Source organism: Poecilia latipinna, unplaced genomic scaffold (assembly GCF_001443285.1).
Source record: "Poecilia latipinna isolate Pla-1442-1.1 unplaced genomic scaffold, P_latipinna-1.0 Scaffold642, whole genome shotgun sequence".
Taxonomy (NCBI): domain Eukaryota; kingdom Metazoa; phylum Chordata; class Actinopteri; order Cyprinodontiformes; family Poeciliidae; genus Poecilia; species Poecilia latipinna.
The window spans coordinates 53047-72519 of NW_015113258.1; the positions used below are offsets into that span (position 1 = coordinate 53047).

Here is a 19473-nt window from a genome sequence, read left to right on the forward strand (position 1 = left end):
TCCAGATGTAAAATACACAATAAAGCCAGAACTGCGAGTAGTGTTGTATTCATCTCTTTTTCTGTTTTTATAGTTTGGATTATTTGTGGAAGACCATCTAAAACATTTAGCATCTCAGGCAGATCGGCCATTGGGAGGCAGCTACCAGTGAACCAATAAAAGGAAAGTAAAATACAACTCGTCAGTGGGACTGACAGCTCATCAGCTGTACTGATTCAACCAATCATCCATTCATTTAGCCAGTGATTCATGTTAACCAGCTTCATAACCAGGTGACTGATGATGGAGCTTTTTGTCATTGTCTCTGTCGTAAATATCTGGGAAAAATAAAGACTTTTTGTTGAGCTGAAACCCATTTTCATCCCCAACAATTACTTCGTCATCACCAAACATTGACTCCTGTTTCTGCTGATTGTTTTTTTAATATCCTTTCTTTTGTATTTTTTATTTTAAACCAAACTTGTTTTACATTTCAAACCCAATGCTATCATTGGTCCTCCAACATTATTTTCTTCCATAATGTCTACAGGTTAGTCACAGTTAACTTAAAAAAAAAAAAAAAACACATTCTTGAATGATATTTTGTAACCTTTACTATAACAACAACTCTCTTGTTGGGGCCCAGATATCCTGTCTGTCAATAAGGTGTCATAATCCTTGTTGTTTTTAGAAGTTCAAGTAACAAAGTGGTGCCATACGTTTTGACATGCATTATTCATCCATTTTAGTTGGAAAAGGCGATCTGTCACAGATTATTACAATGCCAATTATTTTTTCTGTAAAATAACTGAATTAAAATACACAAAAGTTTTGATTCTATCATTTATGAAAGGATTACAGATTGCCTGATCAGAAACAACAAGGCAGACATATGGTCCAAAAGATGATAAAAAGACAACTAAATATAACGTATTTGCAATATGAAATGTCATCGCTTCCAGCTTTAAATACAAGAAGGAAAAAAAAAAACTTTAGTCAAATACAGAAGTTTAGGAACATTCTTCAATTTCAGCACCATGGTCAGGACATGAAGCATCACCCAAACCTATAGATCCAAATTACCTCCAATGTGGATTGAATGAAACACACTTACAACTGTTTAAGACTGCAAGAAACAGACTGGTTGAAAGAGAACGACTAAAGTAAAGAAGTTAATGTGCAGCCTTAAATGTCAGCACCATGGACAACGTCACCACCCAAAATTTAAGGCACTGACACGTGAATGCAGTACATTTCAAAATACACTTTTGATTACTAGATGACTGAAAAGTGCTCCAACTAAAATAAACACAATTATTGTAGAAAACTGTACATAAAGTCCTCAATTTCAGCACTTTATGAAATTAAGTGCTGACATTTCATAAAGTGCTGTGATCCAGCTTGTGATCCTGCTTGTGATCCAAGCTGGATCACAAGCAGGATCCAGTGAGTGTGAAGGCCAGTTAGTGGTTAAATAAAATAAATAAGGTCAACAACCTTACTTGATGCTGTAAGTGAATTCAAAAGTATTGGTTTCAAACCCTGCTTTAAAATACCTAATAAGAACTGCTACTGCTGCATTGTAAACTCTGGTAAACTATTCAATCAGGAGGTTAAGTTTAATTCATGTAACAAAAAGATTATTTTCAATTTATGCACAAAACTGTGAGATTTTCTTGCAATTTGCTTCAAAAACAGAGTTTTCCAAAACCCCTCCAGATAAAATCGGCAGCTGCGACAGTTGCATTAGTAATATTTGGTCAGACTGCGGCAGGTGTGGCCTGGCTCTGGAGTCTCTGTCTCCGCCTACCTGTCATCGTTCTGGAAGTTCTGGTCTCCCAGCAGCAAGTCTCTAAAGCGGAAGCGGGGCGGCAACGGAGGCACTTCGCTCTCCATCTGCTCCATCTTCAGCGAGGAGATGTCTAGGATAACTCCACTGCTGCAGCTGGTGTTAGTCGGAAGTGGAGCAGGGGAAGAGCTACAGGAGCGAGAGGAGACAAGTAAAGAGGCAGAAGGGAAATAAAGGGCAGGGAGGAAAAAAGGGCCTTGTACAAATGGAGGGAGCTGGGACGGATGGAGAGGGAATGATGGAAAGAAGCACGGGAACAAGAAGAGAAAGCGCAGAAAGGGAGTGGAAAAGTGGAAAATGGTCAGGTTTTACAGGAACGCACACAAGTATGGTTAACAGATCAGAAAACAAGCAACTAACAAATGTCTCTTCAAGCCATTATGCATACAAACGACTTGACAAATATGGGGCAGAGGCAATAAAAGACTGCAGCTTAACACGGACCATTTAACATAAGAAATGTATGAATGTGTTCTGGGAGGCCCAAGCAAAGGTTTTCTGCTTCATTTGAACAGGTATTAAAACAATATTTCAGACAAGTACAACATCTGTATCAATAAGCTGTTAGACACAGTTAGTGTACAGCATTTTAGTTGATTGATTCTTAACAGGATTTAAGACTGAACTTTGACTGGGCCATTGAAATACATGTGTTTTGATCTAAACCCTCCCATTGTGGTTGGAGGCGTTGTTCTGCTGGAAAAGATTTTGAAATAAAAAAGGATGTCTATTAATTCAAGGAGCAGATTAAAGTGGATGTATTGATTTCAAGGGCGTAGATCCCGTCTCATTATTGGGGGGGGAGCATAAACAGGGACATTTTTTAAGAGCAATTTTGGGGGGGGGTCAGCAAAGTTACAGTAAAATGTGCTTTGAAATTCTTTTGTTCAAGCTGCACCATCAAAAATGACTAGTAAGTAGCAATGAATAACAAAAGTCTTTTTCTCAGCAAACAACCTGTTGAGACCCATGAATAAAAGTCAAACTAAGATTCAAATGTTGCTTAGATATGAGTTTGGTTCAGAGTCACAGATCTAATCTCTGATACACCTTTATAAAAACTTAAGGCTCTGACTAAAAACAAGTTTTAATAAGTAACTCCACTGAATAAAATTCCTCATAAATATTGATTTATTGCTGTGGTTCTCAATACAAGTCATGTGTTATTTAAATTATAACTTAAGTTGCTTTTAACTTTTATATATATATTTTTTTCATGTTAAAACCTATAAATATGTAGGAATTGAATATTTGGGAAGTATCATAACTTAAATTTAAAGGTTAGCACCAGAGTTTTCTAGAAAAACTATTCAGGTTTTATTTGTGGTTTTAAAGGCTCTACGTTGAAGATGGTAAGAAATAAAGACATACTTTATTTTGTTTTACTGTCTACAATAGCCCCTCTGTTCTCGGCTCCTATACAGAGCTGTCGGCTAGTGGTAATGCTCAGCCGCCCCCGTTTCAAACTCTTCTTATCAAAGGAAGAGTTAGCAAGCTAAATATAATTGAAATATTGGCTACTGTTAAGAGAATAAAATCATTAAGTTCTGGCTCGTTATATTCTCTTGTGCTCCCGGATCCAATGATTCCATGCGTGGAAACAAAAGCCACACAGAGATGACAGTCAACGCTCCACGTCATACATTTTCAGAGTTTATTCTAGCATTTAAAAGCATAACGTCACATCAACAACACAGACACTTCAAACTCATTAAAACAGACATTCAGTTACCTGAGACAAATAGAAAAGAAGAAGAGAGAAAGAAAGGCAAAGATGTCTTTGGAGAAATTGCAAAGAGCAAAATCTAGTTTGTTCCTCACGTGCACAAACTTTTATAGTAAAGGCGTATTCTTCTCTTTAATTTATTCAAATAAGGCATATCTTTGCTCATCCAACCAGGAGCTGTCTCGGACCCTCTTAAAAGTTATAAACTCCCAACAATTTGTTTTCAAGATCAAACACCAGTTGTCTCCTTTATCAAAATTTTCCAAGATTGGGGGGGTTCGGACCCCCTAGCCCCCTCCCCCCCCCACCCAACCCCCGGATTTACGCCTATGATTAATTTATTTGCCTTTTCACGCGCGAATGGGAGTCTCTTACAGATAAGAATGGGTTACTTTTCAAAAGAAAAAAAAAAAAGCATCTTTTTTTTAATTGGCATAATGAGAGAAGTGATGATGGTCGATGTGATGATTGGTGCTGCTTTCAGTCTCCTAGAAACGCAGACTGCATCATTCACAAAACAGACCGGATAGAGAGAAACAGAGAGAGAGAGAAAAAAAAACACCTTGAAACTCACATCGTGTCTCCATCGATTGCTGTTTGTCAGAGGTGTTTCATAATTGATGAGTGGTATGTGTTTTCACTTCGGTTTTGTAAAATACACTGTGCTAAACAAATCAACAGGAAACACTCTTGTCTCTTGAAGCACACTGGACTTCATAGTCGATTTAGGCATCAAAGCGAGGATTCACTTTGTATTTGTATGTGTGTACGAATCAGAATAAGAATACTTTATTAATCTCAGAAAATAACCACTGGTAGCTAACTAGTTTAGAATACAGAAATATAGAATTAAAAAAAAAAAAGAATCTGGGGAAAAAAATAATTTAAAAGATCTCCAAGCATATTAACAATAACAATGTTACACAAATATTTCTTTTATGTTTTCTCAGAATTTATTGCTGAAATATAACAAATGTTATAAACAGAGACATCATGATGACGCTCTTCAGTTTTAAAAGTGCAATTTTTGGAGCAGTAGTGTAAAGTGTAGCATAGCTGAAGGTTGAGGCATTGAGCAGCTGAACAAATAACAGCGGGGACAGGTGAGTGCATGTGTGTGGATGGATGAACAAACAAACAGCGCACATATCACAGTCACTTTTCATATTTTTCAATAAAAAATTTCTTCTAAAACCCACACAGCTTTTTAATCTGAGTGTAACTTTTATTAATTGAAAAAAAAAAAAAAAAGAAAAAAAAAAGTCACAGGAAGCCTGAACTTCTGTCTGTGTCCCCCTTACCGTTGCTTATGGGCGCTCACGGTCCCATCGTCGTTCACAAATGACTGATTCACGTAGCACTCGCTGCACATTTTGGCCGGAGATCCGGCGCTTCTGTCCGACTGGAGGGCTGCTGCGGTGGTCGGCGTGGGGTCCTGCACAAACTCGTCTTCCTGGGTTAATTGCATCGGAGGGCGATCTGCCAGGTAGGAGCGTACCCACGACCAAAAATTAAATAAATAAATAAATAAATAAAAGGCGCTCCTGTTCAACAAAAGTTATCCCTCCTTGTACTTGCGCCTCTCACCTATGCAGGTGCATTTTGGAGGAGAGTGTTTTGTTTTCCCCACCTACGCACCTAAGAGGCTGCAAGCCAAAGTGAGGACTGTGTAATGAGGTTAGAAAACTGACAAACTGAAGGATGTAGGTGGGACTATTGAACGGGAGGCAGAAACCGAGACTGGCAGCGTCACAGGGGGGCGAGACGCACAGGAGAGACAGGTCTGCAGCGGTGAACATGACAGGGTCCTCCTGCTTCAGCACAGGTGAAAGGGAGAGCAGCACCATCTGGTGGACTTTATGTGTATTACCACATAAAACATTCAGGTAAAATACAATAATTATGAATGAATAATTGCACATTTTCTCACGTATGGAAACTATTTAGATTATTATTGATTTTTAAACTTGAATTTTCATCACGTATTTTCAGGTTTCTATTGAGTAAAAAAGTGTTTTGATTTGAGTCTGGGTTTCCTACCAAGACCCGAATGTCCACCTAAACTTACAGAGGAATTTGAGCAAATTGAATTTCGAGCTGCAGAGATGCACTATTCAGGTGATTCAATCAGATTTAGGTCAAAGCATATTCATTAGGCAAAATGTAAAAAATTATGCTATGTAGACATTTTTCATCCAATCAGAGAGAAGTTCAGCTATTTTGCAAAGAATTATGGAAATTTTTAATAAAATATAACATAATATATAATAAAAAAAGCTGTTAGACAAATAACAGCTGAATTGATTGAGTACAACAGCACTATTCCCTTTATATGTTTTTTACTTAGAAATTATTTTTTCTCTTCACAATTATACACTATTTGCTTGTTTATCACATTAAAATATAATAAAATATATAGAATACATGCCAAAATTTGAAAGAGTTAAAAGCTTTTTGCAAGGCATTATATCTATTGCCAAAAAAGTGATCTGTTCTGCAAGTGCTCGGAAACAGATGCCACTGAGATAAATTGTAATGATGGGTACTTTGCTCAGTTGAATTACTGCAAAGTGGTTTTGAAATCACATTAAACAAAGCACTCACGAAATGTGTGGAAATGGGTTTAGGTGTTAGGCAACAATAAAGTCTATAAAATGATGGTCCAAGAGCCTAATAAGAGCTGAAAAATGAAGGCATTATAGCGACAAACCTGTTGTTGAACCCGTGTGATTGACACAACCTAATTGATGATGGAGGGCTGATTCACCATTGAAGCAAAATTTCACATTTCCTCCTACTTTCCGCATCTTGTCCATCTCAGATTCTCCAACCTTTAGAAAATATGAAGCCAGTATAAGAATTAGCCATTGTATTTATCTACGAGGGGAAAAAAAATCAACTGGTAGAAACATCTACATCATCACCGAGTCTAACAAGACACTCTACAGCAAGACAAATTCCTAAGTTTTTGCTTTTACATTATGAGAACAGATTTAATTACAGGGAGGACACAGTGACCTTGGTGAAAAAGCACAAAGAAAAGCATCTCCACATGTTAAGACTGCTCCCTCCCTGCACGCTTTGTTCTTTTTCTTTCCATCCCTGTTCTGCCTTTTTACGAAGCGAATGTCAGAAATCAAATATCAAGTGAAAAGACTGACGGGATATTTTTTTCCGATGATCCGTTGGCACACGGAGGAGAAGACGTGGGTGAACCGATGAGTCACAGGGGACACGGTGATGTGAGGTTGCTCATGAGTTTCAAGCTTATTATGGATGCTTGAGGTTGAGTCAGAGCTCACAGGAGAAAAGTGTTTTTGTTGTTTTAATGCTGTGGCGATGGAAAGACGTGATACTCCACCTGCAGACACGTTTTAATGCGACCAGGGGATGTCAGAGCCATTTTGCATTGAGAATGACTCAGCAGAATACACTAATTGCATTTTTAAATGAGCTAGAATGTGAAACGCTTAAAAGTATTATCTGTCACAGAAAAGACTACATTAAAGTACCTGGAAGGTTTTAAATATTTAGATGTACAGATCTGGAAAAAATTAAGAGACCACTTTAAATGATCAATTTCTCTGATTTTACTTTTCATAGGTATATTTTTTGAGTAAAATGAACATTGTTCTTTTATTCTATGAACTACTGACAGCATGTATTAGAAATTCCAAGCCAAAATTTTGTATTTGTAGACAACGAGAAATGGTCAAAATAACTAAAAAGATGCTTCCAGACCTCAAATAATGCAAAGAAAGCAAGTTTGTATTCATTTAGAAACGGCAATACTAACATTTTAACTCAGGAAGAGTTCAGAAATCAATATTTGGTGGAACAACTATGTTTTCAATGGGGTTCAGTGCAGAGGGCTCTTAACTTTTTCCAGGGCTGTAAGCAACCTGTAACACTATATCCTCTCTACTTTATTAACATGCTTTGTTTAGGACTGATTCACTACAAATAGATGAGGTATTTAATGCAAAACAAAAAGTAATGTTAAAACAACTTTTAGACATTACTTTTAAAATTCCACCATTTTGCTGATTATGATGCACAATTTAAGATTTTGTTTGAACTGCTTAAGGAATAATTTTCAGAACTTAGTACATTACAACAATAACTTCTGAACCTACATATTTTGTACCAGATATATTATTAATTGCACCAAAAATGATTCAACCCCATCAAATTACTGTAGGCCAACTGGTAAGATGGACAACCATCAGTCATTTACCATACGCAATAGCATTTTCTATCAGTATTTAGTAGCAAACCCTCTGGCTGTTTTAGTGATGGAATGCTCCACTATTGCAAATTGCAGCCTTGATTAATGGCCAGATTGCAGCTTCTGGGAAACCTCCAGAAGCTGCAGTTAATTAAAGTAGGACTTAGTGCTGAACTTCAATAAAGTCATTTTATCTAACCTAATAAATTGTCCCCCTGTAATTAGTTCTTTTTACATTAAAGGACAACGATTTTGCCCTTAGTCTTTTTCTGTGACCTGAGGATCATTTTACTGCATACCAAATATTTAATCAATTGATTTGTGTTGATGGTACATAAAAATTATTTAATACTTGACTCTTAAAGTGTCTTAAAAAGTGTCTTAGAATAACATTTGAAGAGAATATAAAAAGCGCCTCAAGACATTTGAATATCATTGCACATTTATGCAAATAATGTGCCATATATACAACTGTGTGTTTTTTCCATTTTATTACCTCCATCTCATCTAAAATATTAAAGTGCCATTTTTGAACTATTATTAAAATTGCTAGAAGCTGCAGCATTTCTGAAACATGGCACGGAAATTTAATTTTGAACAAAGGTTTAAAATAGAAGAGACTGCTACTGTACTATATGCTTCCATTTTGTAAAGATTCTCATTTTAATTTAGAAGTACAAATATAAATAATCTAGCTTTAAATAAATTCAATTATGTAATTTCCCCCCATGGGGGATTAATAAAGTTATGTCTTATCTTAAAATGGAATTTCAAAGAATGTTATTTTGAATCTCCCAAACCAAATTTATTTGTTCATGACTTGTTTTCCTATACATGAAAGGTAAAGAAATATATATTTGTAAACATTTATTAAAAAAAAAAAAAATCACTGACACAAAAAGAAACATAACTTTGGAGAGAAGTTGTTGTGATAAGTTCAAAGTTTAAAGCGTAGAAAAAAAACTGAACAGCGTCTCTGGATGAAAAACTTGTACTATCTGACATATTATAGAGTTTATTGCTTAACTAAGTGGTTAAAAACATGAAAGCTTGCTTTTTGCTTCCCTTCTATTACAATTTTAAATGTATAAAGTCATTCAAGTAATTTTACGCCAATTATTTCTCTAAAAGTATCTAAACAGCTTCAATGGCTAATAGTCTTTTATTTGTCATTTTCTAGTGATTCATGGTACATTTGCCAATTTAAGCTAAAAATCTGTTATCTTTAAACAAAATAGGTATCAAAATGAGGCGTTTTGTTAACAATGAATTCACCAAATACTTAAACAATAAAGCCTAGTGTGTATGCCGACTTTAAGTGAATTAGTCGGCTCCTTCCGTGCTGACGGAGGCCACGGCTGATACGTAGTAGGGTCCTTCACTCAGATACGTCTTCAGGCGGATGTAGTTCTGACTGCCCAGTATTTCTGACGCTGTAGATGAGCCCAGAAGAGATCCCACCAGTTCAAATTTGGCATCTTTCGCCTCCTTTGATTGACCAGTTGAGCGATCCAGAATGAACTCCATGAAACCAGGAGTGTTAACCATCATCTTCTGACCCCACGGCTGGCTTGCAATGGCCTAATAAATACACACAAACATGGTATTAATTATCACTTGTCACCATCTCTTGTCACCATCTGCTCTTGTGAAATAATGGTACAGTTCTTTAGTTTTTAAGGCAATGACTGGGTAAACAGGAAGTAATGATGGAGGATACTTACAGAGAAGATCCTCAAAGCCCTGCAGTGCAGCTCTGGAAAAGGCTGAGTGCTGATGTTGCGAATCATATCCATTGGCTGGTTAGACAGAAGGTGGAACCAGGACTCCGTAAGGGACAGAAGGTCTTCTGTCTGATGCTCCGGCTGTAAAAAATAAAAAAAAAAAGGTAGAAACTCATAAAAATGCCAAAGTTGAGTTGATTAATGAAGTGTATTCAACTGTATCACAGTAACGTTTTTGACCAGATTGTTTCTTTACCAGAAGGGTGAGCAGCTGTGATATGGCATCCAAGCTTCGAACTCTGAGCTCAGTAGCTCCAGAACTAGCATGTTGGCTGATTCTCAAGAACACAGACTTGAAGTTTTCTCCTAATTACAAAAAAAAACAACAAAAAAACAGTAGTAATAATTAAGAACTTTTAGGCATAAGATGGTTATGACTCCTCTGCTTGACTGAATAATTGACTTCGATGTGATCTCAGATGACCAGAAAACCTCCCAAAGAAATCACTAAGTGTAAATAACAGAAAAATATAAAAACGTATGTAAACATTACAGTAAATGGTCATTTTATTCCAGGCTTTACAGTTCTTTTAAGATCAATCAAATTTAGAGAAACATTGATTGTAAAGCCTTTTTTTCTCTGCCGGTTGGTGTATTTACATTTAGTTTTGTCCTGCTAATAAAAGTTATTACTCAATTCACTTGGCCCACTCCCGTGAGTGATTTTCGAACACATTTGTTCATTTAAATTATGGAGAAAGACACAAAAATCCAGACCTACAGAAATCACACCTACCCGTCTTCTGGAGAACCTGTTTCCCCTCGACTGTACAACCAAGTAATCCCAAAGTGTCCAGGGCCACACCAACCATGACGGGATCCGAATCCATGGCCATGTCAAACACCTTGTTCAGGAAGATGGGGTAGGATTCACAAACCTGCTGGGGGCTGTCCGTAATGGCCAGGTTCCCAAAGAATTTCACCAAACCTAAACCAGCAGCATATATTCAGTAAGGGTCAGAGTTCTGATTAACATTTCCTGAAAAGTAAAAACAAGTTTCAAAGTGCCCTTATTGAGTCAACTACTTCATTTTTTTTTTCAGATAAGAAGAACAAGGACACCAAAATGCAAAACCACCATTTGATTGCTGGTACTGAATTGTGAAAGTAGTTTTGAAAACGTATTCACCTGGAAGGTAGAGGGAGGCAAACGGGTCCATATCGGCTCCTCTGATCATGTTGGAAATCTTATCCATTATGCCCTGCTGGGCCAAATACTGGCGACCATGCTGACTGTGAGCCAGAGTGGTCACCATCTCAATCGAAGTGGCCCTGGTGGGAAAGACACAAATAAAAATAGTCTCTGCGAAAAGCATGGGAACCCTGTCAGAAAGAAGATAAACAAACATGATATGCATTAGTTTTTACTGATACAAAAACTGTCGCTACCTGATTAGGACGTCGTCTCCAGTCAGCTCGCTGAGCAGCTGGGAAATGAGGCCGCTGTTGGCACAGTAACCGAGAGAAATTGGAGAAAATGATGAGATTTCAACCACCAGCTGGAAGCAGAAAGAAGGACGAGAGGAGCTGGTCACGTGACAGGTTTTAAAAAAAAAAAAAATGAAAAAAGAAATAAAGTGGAGAACACTTATTTTGCAGCAATTGTGTTATTTTACTTTGTAAGCAAACTATTTTCATGTGAACAAGTATGAAAAATGAAACATTCATACATTCATCTAATATTTTCAGGAAAAAAAACGAGGGAATTTAAATCACCTCATATATTCTGTATCTGATTATGTCGTTTTTGCCCATCACTTCCTTCATGACTTCAAGGAGATCACTCTGAAATAACTTGTCTAATCCAGACTTAGAGTGACTTATTTTAGAAAGGGACTGAATTGCCTGGAAGAAGAAGAAGAAGACAAACAGCAGTTATTGCACACCATGTAGGTTGGACGAACTGGAACAAAATACTTTCAGTGTCTAAAATTTTCACCTGTTTTGCCACAGCAATTTTCTCCTCACCGATGCAAAGGATCACTGCCCGTAAAATGTCATGGATGTTGAGGATTTGTGTGACAGCGTCTGGGTGCTCCACCACCCTGCCAATCTGAAAGGAAAACAAAGGCTAATAAAATATTTGTTTTACTGGCTGCTATCTACTGTACATGTCCAAACTCCCTACCTGTGTCAAAGCCAGTATCTTAACTGTGTCGTTTGGATGGCTCAAACCCTCTTGCAGCTTTCCTCTGTAGTTCTGCACCAAATGCAAAGGACTGAGGGCTATTAGGATGCGTTCAAGAATGTCCACACACAGATCAACCTGCTCCCTGTGAACACAGAACATATTAATAACTCAAAACCTCTGTAACAAATGGTTTACATCAGCAACTAACAGTTTATTAAATCCACTTCATCTTTTCAACGTCATCATATCGTAGTTTAAAAATAAATTAAATATCCACACCCACCTCTCTACTATATGTGATCTTTAGCATCTTGACCATGATATTATTCTAATATAGCTCTAACTGAAAGTTATACCAAACTATCAAACTTGTATTCTTGCAGTTGCTCAATTTAAGGGACGGCTGGAAAATGTTGGAAAAAATTCTTATGCATTTACTTAAAGTATGTCTGTGAATAAAACAGGGCTGGGTCTGCTAAAAACAACAACAACAACAACAAAACTTTAGTTTCAGAGAACATGACTGAAAATAAACTGAAGTAGTGTAGCATTGTGGTCACCTGACAAAAAGCCTTAGTTGCATGCCGGATACAGGAGAGGTTAGCTAGCCTCTCCTGTCGTTATCCTTACGGTTATGCTAACCCATTAGTTGTTCAAGCAGCTACAGCTGAGTAACATGCTCACTGACTCAGCAATAAATGGGCAATCGTTGAGTTCAACAGAGTGTAAACAAGACCGAGACAGACAAACCAACCTTTCATTAGTGTTCAGCAGAGAGAAAATCACATCGAAACGCTGTCCGCTCAGGACGTCTCTCAGGGCGCTGACTGGAATGGACAGCAAAGCAGTTTTTAAGCTCTGTAACTCTTCTACTGGGTCTTCAACTCCGGATATTTCTTCCAGCAAACTTTGAATGGTGGCTGCCATGACTGTTTCTGTTTGGAATCCACGACTTCCGCTTCTTCTTCATGTCACATTAGCCTCACACAACCAGGAGCGCATTACCACCACCTAGTGGACTAAGTGGGAATAAAACACCCATGATTACTTTATTTACCTTGCTCGACTGCCTTCCCTTCTAACTTATTTGCTCGGTATTGAGAGATATTATTGCACCATATAACACCAGCCACAATTGTATGCTTTTAAGATTGTCTTAAAATAATAAAATAACTCAAAAAAAGCAAAATTACTGAAAATAAATTTTCCACTCACTCCTGCATTAATCACTTTTCTTTTTTTGTTTGTTTCTTACCTTATTTCATAACTTTACTTTCAAGCGTAAATAGGGATAATATTTTCTGTACAATCCATTGATCCTATTGAGAGCTTGTACAGCTTTTACAATTAAAGAGAGTGAGAGACTATCATGGTCACAGATTTTGTAAGCTCACTGTGATCAATGTTTTTCCACAGTGGGAGGAAGCCATGTATTTGGAAAAGCTGTGGCATCTAAACATTTAACTCTAATATTTAGTTAGGAGTTGTTCCATGAATCAGCAGTGCTAACCACCATGTGACTCTTAAACTTCACTCTTAAAATACTCAAGACATGATGGTCTGTGGAAATATAGCTGTATCAGCATTAGATTGAGTGCAGAATTTGCACCGGGTTACAACATCCACATGGATTCTCAATAAATGGCTTTAAAGACCCATCAACTGTGTTTTGCACTGGGCCAGAAAAAACATTCAACTAAAACTTGATGATGTCCCACTGTACCTGTAAAACATTTCACCTCTTCACATCCCTCCAACGTTTGAATAACAAAGTTTTATAAGCCACAGCTTTTCTAATAAAAGGCCAAGTGCCATTTGTCTTACTCCATTTATAATTTGGATCAATATTCTGAAATCTTTTCCAGGGCCTATATTTTAATTTTGACATCTGCAACATATTGCTTGTTAAATTAATAAGAATCCAGTAAGGGGGTATTATTAAAATAATGTGAGCTACATATTGCCTAATAAGTCAAGTTGATCGATAAAATTTTAAGAAAGGTTCACCTTTTGGAGCTACTGTTTAAACATGTCAGTAAATTAGTATGCATACACTCTTCTAAATGAAGACGTGACCACAGGGTGCAGAGTTACATGCTTCTTAAAACCATGTTACAGCCTGTTTTGTAGGCCAAAATGCTCGATTTTGGTCTCATTGGATCAATGTCATTTATTTGCCTCAGTAGTTTGTGGTGAATGGTGAATCTTCAACGATCTTTTGGCTTTAATCAGCTACTCTTTCTACATGTCACTGAATTAGTATGCATAATGTAAGGCGGACTCCTCGAAATCAAGATCTCAGTTGGGATCAGGGTGCACAGTTACATTGTCCTTGGGTTTCATGAAAGTGGAAACCCTGTGTGGTCAGCTGTTATTGTTGTAGAGCCTTCTGCCGTGGCGGGTCCAATAATCACTTGCAGATAATAAACAGATGAGCAACGAGGCTTTTGCAGCAGCTGTCATGCAGGTACAAACCATGTTTTTTGAACTCATAAATTTAATTTTTTTAAAAAAGATTCATATACTGCATTTAGAATAATTCCTTTTTTTGACACTTGCAGTGTTGGTTGTGTAAGCTGCGTACCCATCAGTGGTGTTTCCTCCTGTTCAACATCTTGCTGTTCCATGCATTGCTGTTCGGGGCAGATTTTGTTGAGGAGTACCTCCTGCAGCCGTCCCCCGTGGTTTACACTGACGGCATGGTTGCAGATGTGAGGGAGAGAGCAAGAAAACTGGACTTGAGCACCACAAGACAGAATGTATCCAGGGATTATATAATTTCTAATCCCGATGCCTGCAGAAAACCCGATCTCTTCCTCTTCGCTCTGGTCTTCAGCTCTCCAGCCAACATCACCCAAAGAAATGCAGTGAGGAGAACGTGGGCAAACCAAACACAAATTCAAGAATTTCCCATTAAGGTACTCTTCTTCACAGCATCGACTGAATCTTCTACCACCCAACAGGATCTCATCAAAGAGTCTGAACTTCATGGTGATTTGATCCAAAGCCGTGTCGTAGATGTGTCGTCCCTCTATGGAGCAAAGAAGAACACACTGCTGGCTCTTCGTTGGGTAATCACTTTCTGTCCTCGCGCACATTTGGTTCTGTTGACTGAGGACTCTGTGTTCATAAATCTACCTGCCATTGGAAGCTACCTGCGGGGGCTTCACAGGAATTCAGAAGACCTGTATCTAGGCAGAGTGATCCAGAAAGAGTCCCCTGACAGGAACCCCAAGAGCCCACGCTACCTTTCCCGCATTCTCTATCCTGACAAGTATCTACCAGAGTACTGTGAAGGAACTGCTTACATTTTGTCGCAGGATGTGGCCCGTAAAGTCTACGTTGCATCGTCGTCGGTCCTTACCCCCATCCCGGTTGACGTTTTTGTAGGTTTCTGTGCTCAGAAAGCGGGCGTCACACCAACTCACAGTGCCAGGTTCTCAGGAGAGAGACACATCCACTACAATGCCTGCTGCTACCGACATCTGTTCAGCTCGGCAGGAATGGGGAGCCAGGAGCTAGAACGAGTGTGGCAAGACCTTCAACAGAAAGGTGGAAAATGTTCCCTGCTTAAGACGTACTCTGGCCTTGTGGCCTGCAAGGTCCGCACATATTTGGATAAAATGTTATTTCAAAACTCAAAAGAGCAGACTTGACTGTATAAATTAAAATGGCATAACACTATGTTTAGAGTATTTCTGTTAGTTTGCTTTTGTGCACTCTAAGGTGTTACAACAAAAATCTAAATAAGCTGAAGTGTAAGACTTGACATCTGAAAATATTTGCCTCTGCGTATTCAATGGATGGATAAGGTGGAAACAGATTATTTTAAAATCTTTTTTTCTTGATTGCTTTGTGTTTTGTGAGAACCTAGTTTGGCCCAGTGAATTTCATACTTTTTCTGTTTTTCACCTACTACTAATTGTTAGGTTGATTTAGCTGAAACCTCCACTAAACAAATGTTAAATTTTAAACATAAACAAATGTAAAGTTTTAAACATAATGTGTCGAGAAGCTCATGGTTCTATTTGTGTTTGATAATTGAAATACAGTAGATGTCTACAAAATTAAAGAAAAAAAAAATTCTGCTCATAGACACTCTGGTTTTCTTTCTCTTTGAAGCACATTTATTGTAAAACATAGTATATCCAATCTGGAAAGTATCTAGCCATACGTAATGGATTGCTAAATCCCAGCAACAAGCTTTATAAACATTATATGTGACATAGGAGGATGAAGCTGTGCACAATTATAAAGTGGAAAGAAAATGATGTATGGTTTTTATTTTCTTAATAAAAATCTGAAAAGTTTGTAGGACAAAATTGTTCAGCATTTACATCTATATATCTTTGCTAGTGTGTCTTTACCACTTGTATGTCTAGGCTCTAGAGACTAAAAATGTATCAATGCAATTTAATTTAAGCTCAGTCAGTAGGACAGTTGAAGAGAGATGGGAAAGTCTCTCTGCAGGCTCCCAACCTGATTAAGCTCTAGCTTATTAGGCTAAGCATAACTACCTTCACTTACTGATCCTTTGACTATCAATAAGTGTCATTATGACAAAAAATGTAATGTTAGCTGACAGCTACCTTTGTACAGACGAGGTAGTTGCCGTAGATCACAGCTTCATTCAATCGGACATGAGGTCAGCTGCAGGCCTTGATCCATTTCTTGCATTCTTCCAGGCTCCTTTTGGGTTTTGGAAATGTAATAAATATTATATTCCACCCAAACAAAACAGAGCTCTCATGACTCAGATGGTCAAGAGAGATTTGTTCTTTTACAAAATAGAGACTGTCAAAGATCCATCCCTCTACTCCATTGAAGTTCTGGCCGTAATTAGCTCCATCCATTCCCACTGAAGCTGTCACCATAGTTCATGGAGGAGATGTGGTGCTCAGGGTGATGTACAGCATTTCCCCACTAAGAAAGTATGCTAATTTCAGGCTAAAATGTTAAATTTTGATCTCATCCAAATTATAGATGAACTTCTTCCACATGCTTGCTGCATCCCAGCTTGCTGGACTCCAGTCAGGACTTCTGGCTATCTGCTCAAACACCAGATTTATGGAGTACTAGTTGTCCTATTGGCAGATTCTCCTTCGTGAGCTACAAATCCCTGCAGGGTCTCCAGAGTTACATTAACATTGTGGCTGCTTCTCTGATCAATGCTCTCCATGCCATGCATGTCGGTTTGAATGGAAGTCTTGACAAATTTACATTGCAAACTTATTTTCAAATGTTAAAATAAGGTTAAAATGTAAACTTATTTTTACATTTTGATGATGCATTCGGCACTGCTCTGTAAGATGTTCAGAACTTGGGATAGTTTTCCTAAGCTTCATTTTATTTTAAACTTCTTCATAACTTTATCCCCTCCAGTTAAAAAGAGCATTGCCACAGCATGACGCTGCCTCCACCATACTGGATGTTCTGTAGAGTTCTCTGAGTTCTTCACAGAACACTTGTATTCATATTGAGAATAAAATACAAACAGGTGGGCTGTCTTTAAAGGTAGTTGGTTATATTGTTGTTTTGTTCATAGTGTGAAATATGGAAATATGTAGAAAATAATGTATATTTTATTCCTCTTACAAATATGTGCTCTGTGTTGATCTGTCATCTTAACAATTGTGTTCTACTCTGTGTTGATCTAAACTCCATATAAAATGCTCTGAAGTTATATTGTTGTAAAATGTGATATACTTTAAGGTGTATAAGAACCTTTTCAAGGCATTGTGCAGTTTGTCAGTTTTGACAACAGATTCCCTCTACCTCTGCCAGAGGACACAGGTTTTTTGTGTTAATGAGGACATCTGGTGGTTAGTTTGAGTCATAGCCAAATAACGCTGGAGTTGCTGAGTATATTATGTCCTTTATTCTGACAGAAAAACGGACAGAACAGTTTGTACAATCTGAGCGGGAGTTTTATTTGATCTGAAATAACATTAGAGTCAGCCTAGACATTAGCCTATCACCTGCTCTCCTGTCTTTCTTTTTTAAAGACAGCCTGAACTACACTTTCACCATCAGTCAGTTTATAACCAGCTAAACATTTAAATCAAGAAGAACAAATTTATGTCCTGTAAATGTTGTTTTTAAACTTCATTTTAAATTCCACCACGGAAACGTTTGGCTCCTGTCCTGGTACCATGAACTACCCAAACAAAATGCTTGGCTGTAGTGCAACCGTCTCCCTGCCAGCAGTTCACACTGCAACACTCCATTCCTCTTTGGCACAGTTCCACTGTGTCTGCTAAGCTTTCTGTCACAAAGCCAAAACACTTCAAAGAATAACACCTCAGCATGTCAAAAGTAGCTCTGGCAGATGATTAGTCATGTCAACGGCTGGATTCGGATGCCATCACAGTGAAATTAAATTGCTCCAGATGTAATTTACCTCAGCAGGTTACTATCCAAGCACTTCTTCTTTTTCTTTTTATGCAGTACATAAAAATTACCTTTATTTATTTATTTATTTATTTATTTATTGCTGTTTTCAGTTCGAAATCACTTCCAAAGGTAAAATATAATGTTATATTTCCAGAGTTTTTTTCAGACCAAAGTTGAGCTGACAAAACGCTTTTAAAGACAAACTAGATCTGATGGTATTTCTCGTTTAAGACACACACAAATAAGGATATCAACCAACTTTATGAGATATATTGCTGCAAGAAGACATTTGTACATTGTGCATCTCCAGCACAAGAGCTATGCTACCATGAAGTGGTAAATAAATACATTGAAACTAATTTTACCATTACTACCACTACTATAACTACTGAAACATGCACACTATTACAATGTCTTTTACACTTATTTGTAACTTTAAGTAAAAAACCCCAAAATTAATAAAATCTTTAATTGCAGTGGTCTAATCTCGCTCTTTTTTTTTTTTAGGTGATTTGACTGCATTAACAAATTTTATGTTAAAAAATTATCTTCTGACACAAAATAGTCCATTAATTAGTAGTCCTAAAGCTCGGCATGACACCAGCTCTGCCCCCATGCAGAAGTAGAGCAAAACAAACTTGTACAATCGCAGCTGGGCAGTGGAACTCAACTCAACCAGAGACATTTTTGGAGTCATTTTTGCCTTATAAGCCAACACTGAGGCAAAGGCAACAGGCAAGGAAATTCTTTAACGAGTCCTACATCAGGTCTGGAAGGATATTTGCGGAAAGCAACAGAGAAATCACAAAATCTCATTGGATGCCATCACAGTGAAATTGAATTGAGTGTGAAAGCTGTGTTGGACATATTTTGCATGTATTTAACAGGCGAGTAATGACTTAAATAATAGACTTGTGAAAATCTGCCTTCAGAAATATGCTTAAAAATAAGCATTAGCATAAAAAGGTGCTCAAATGTAAATACCACAGTTACTGTAGCGCATGTTTTCATGCTGCCATGGAGCAGCATGAAAACATGCGCTTGAATTTACACACATAAATTCAAGCATAACTACCTTCACTTACTGATTCTTTGACTATCAATAAGTCATTATGACAAAAAAAAAAAGTAATGTTAGCTACCAGTTACCTTTGTACAGATGAACGTGTGGTAGTTGCCGTGGATCACAGCTTCATTCAACTGGACATGAGGTCGGCTGCAGGCCTTGATCCATTTCTTGCATTAGTCCAGAATCCTTTTGGGTTTTGGAAATGTAATAAATTGTATTCCGCCCTAACAAAATAGAGCTCTCATGACTCAGATGGTCCAGAGAGATTTTTTTTTTTTTTTTTTTTTTACAAAAATTGACACTCAAAACAAACC

The 19473-nt window shown here is 37.6% G+C and overlaps 3 protein-coding genes across 5 annotated transcripts in view; 1 reads left to right on the plus strand and 2 right to left on the minus strand.

Moving 5' to 3' along the window:
- The window catches only part of kcnt1a (potassium sodium-activated channel subfamily T member 1a), a 31870-nt gene extending 26541 nt beyond the window's left edge, over positions 1-5329 (minus strand). Inside the window, exons 1-3 of one of the 3 annotated variants that reach the window (XM_015043600.1) lie at positions 5142-5329; positions 4856-5059; positions 1790-1957 (exon numbers count right to left, since the gene is read on the minus strand). In XM_015043600.1, coding sequence (XP_014899086.1) covers positions 1790-1957; positions 4856-5059; positions 5142-5155 — 386 coding nt within the window. In that variant the 5' untranslated portion in view covers positions 5156-5329. The remainder of the gene's footprint in view (positions 1-1789; positions 1958-4855; positions 5060-5141) is intronic. The other 2 variants (XM_015043601.1, XM_015043602.1) reach the window with 2 other exon arrangements.
- Positions 5330-8565: 3236 nt separating this feature from the next.
- On the minus strand, positions 8566-12686 carry psmd5 (proteasome 26S subunit, non-ATPase 5). The gene is made up of 10 exons (XM_015043604.1): positions 12452-12686; positions 11695-11839; positions 11506-11619; positions 11283-11411; positions 10956-11065; positions 10696-10838; positions 10303-10494; positions 9763-9872; positions 9507-9647; positions 8566-9363 (listed from the first exon to the last, which is right to left on the minus strand). The coding sequence occupies exons 1-10, from the start codon at positions 12622-12624 to the stop codon at positions 9106-9108; spliced, it is 1515 nt and encodes a 504-aa protein (XP_014899090.1). The 5' UTR covers positions 12625-12686; the 3' UTR covers positions 8566-9105.
- Positions 12687-12793: 107 nt separating this feature from the next.
- On the plus strand, positions 12794-15670 carry b3galt9 (beta-1,3-galactosyltransferase 9). The gene is made up of 2 exons (XM_015043635.1): positions 12794-14164; positions 14259-15670. The coding sequence occupies exons 1-2, from the start codon at positions 14129-14131 to the stop codon at positions 15351-15353; spliced, it is 1131 nt and encodes a 376-aa protein (XP_014899121.1). The 5' UTR covers positions 12794-14128; the 3' UTR covers positions 15354-15670.
- Positions 15671-19473: the final 3803 nt, after the last annotated feature.

Bases quoted from the DNA above. Each gene is read 5' to 3' on its own strand.
- psmd5 (XM_015043604.1), bottom strand. From the start codon at position 12,624: ATGGCAGCCACCATTCAAAGTTTGCTGGAAGAAATATCCGGAGTTGAA. The intron at 10,495-10,695 runs GTGAATACGTTT...CTGCTGGTTTAG, and splicing joins TGCCTCCCTCTACCTTCCAG to GTTTGGTGAAATTCTTTGGG. The intron at 9,648-9,762 runs GTAAAGAAACAA...TATTTTTTACAG, and splicing joins CACAGCTGCTCACCCTTCTG to CCGGAGCATCAGACAGAAGA.
- b3galt9 (XM_015043635.1), top strand. From the start codon at position 14,129: ATGAGCAACGAGGCTTTTGCAGCAGCTGTCATGCAG. The intron at 14,165-14,258 runs GTACAAACCATG...TGACACTTGCAG, and splicing joins TTGCAGCAGCTGTCATGCAG to TGTTGGTTGTGTAAGCTGCG.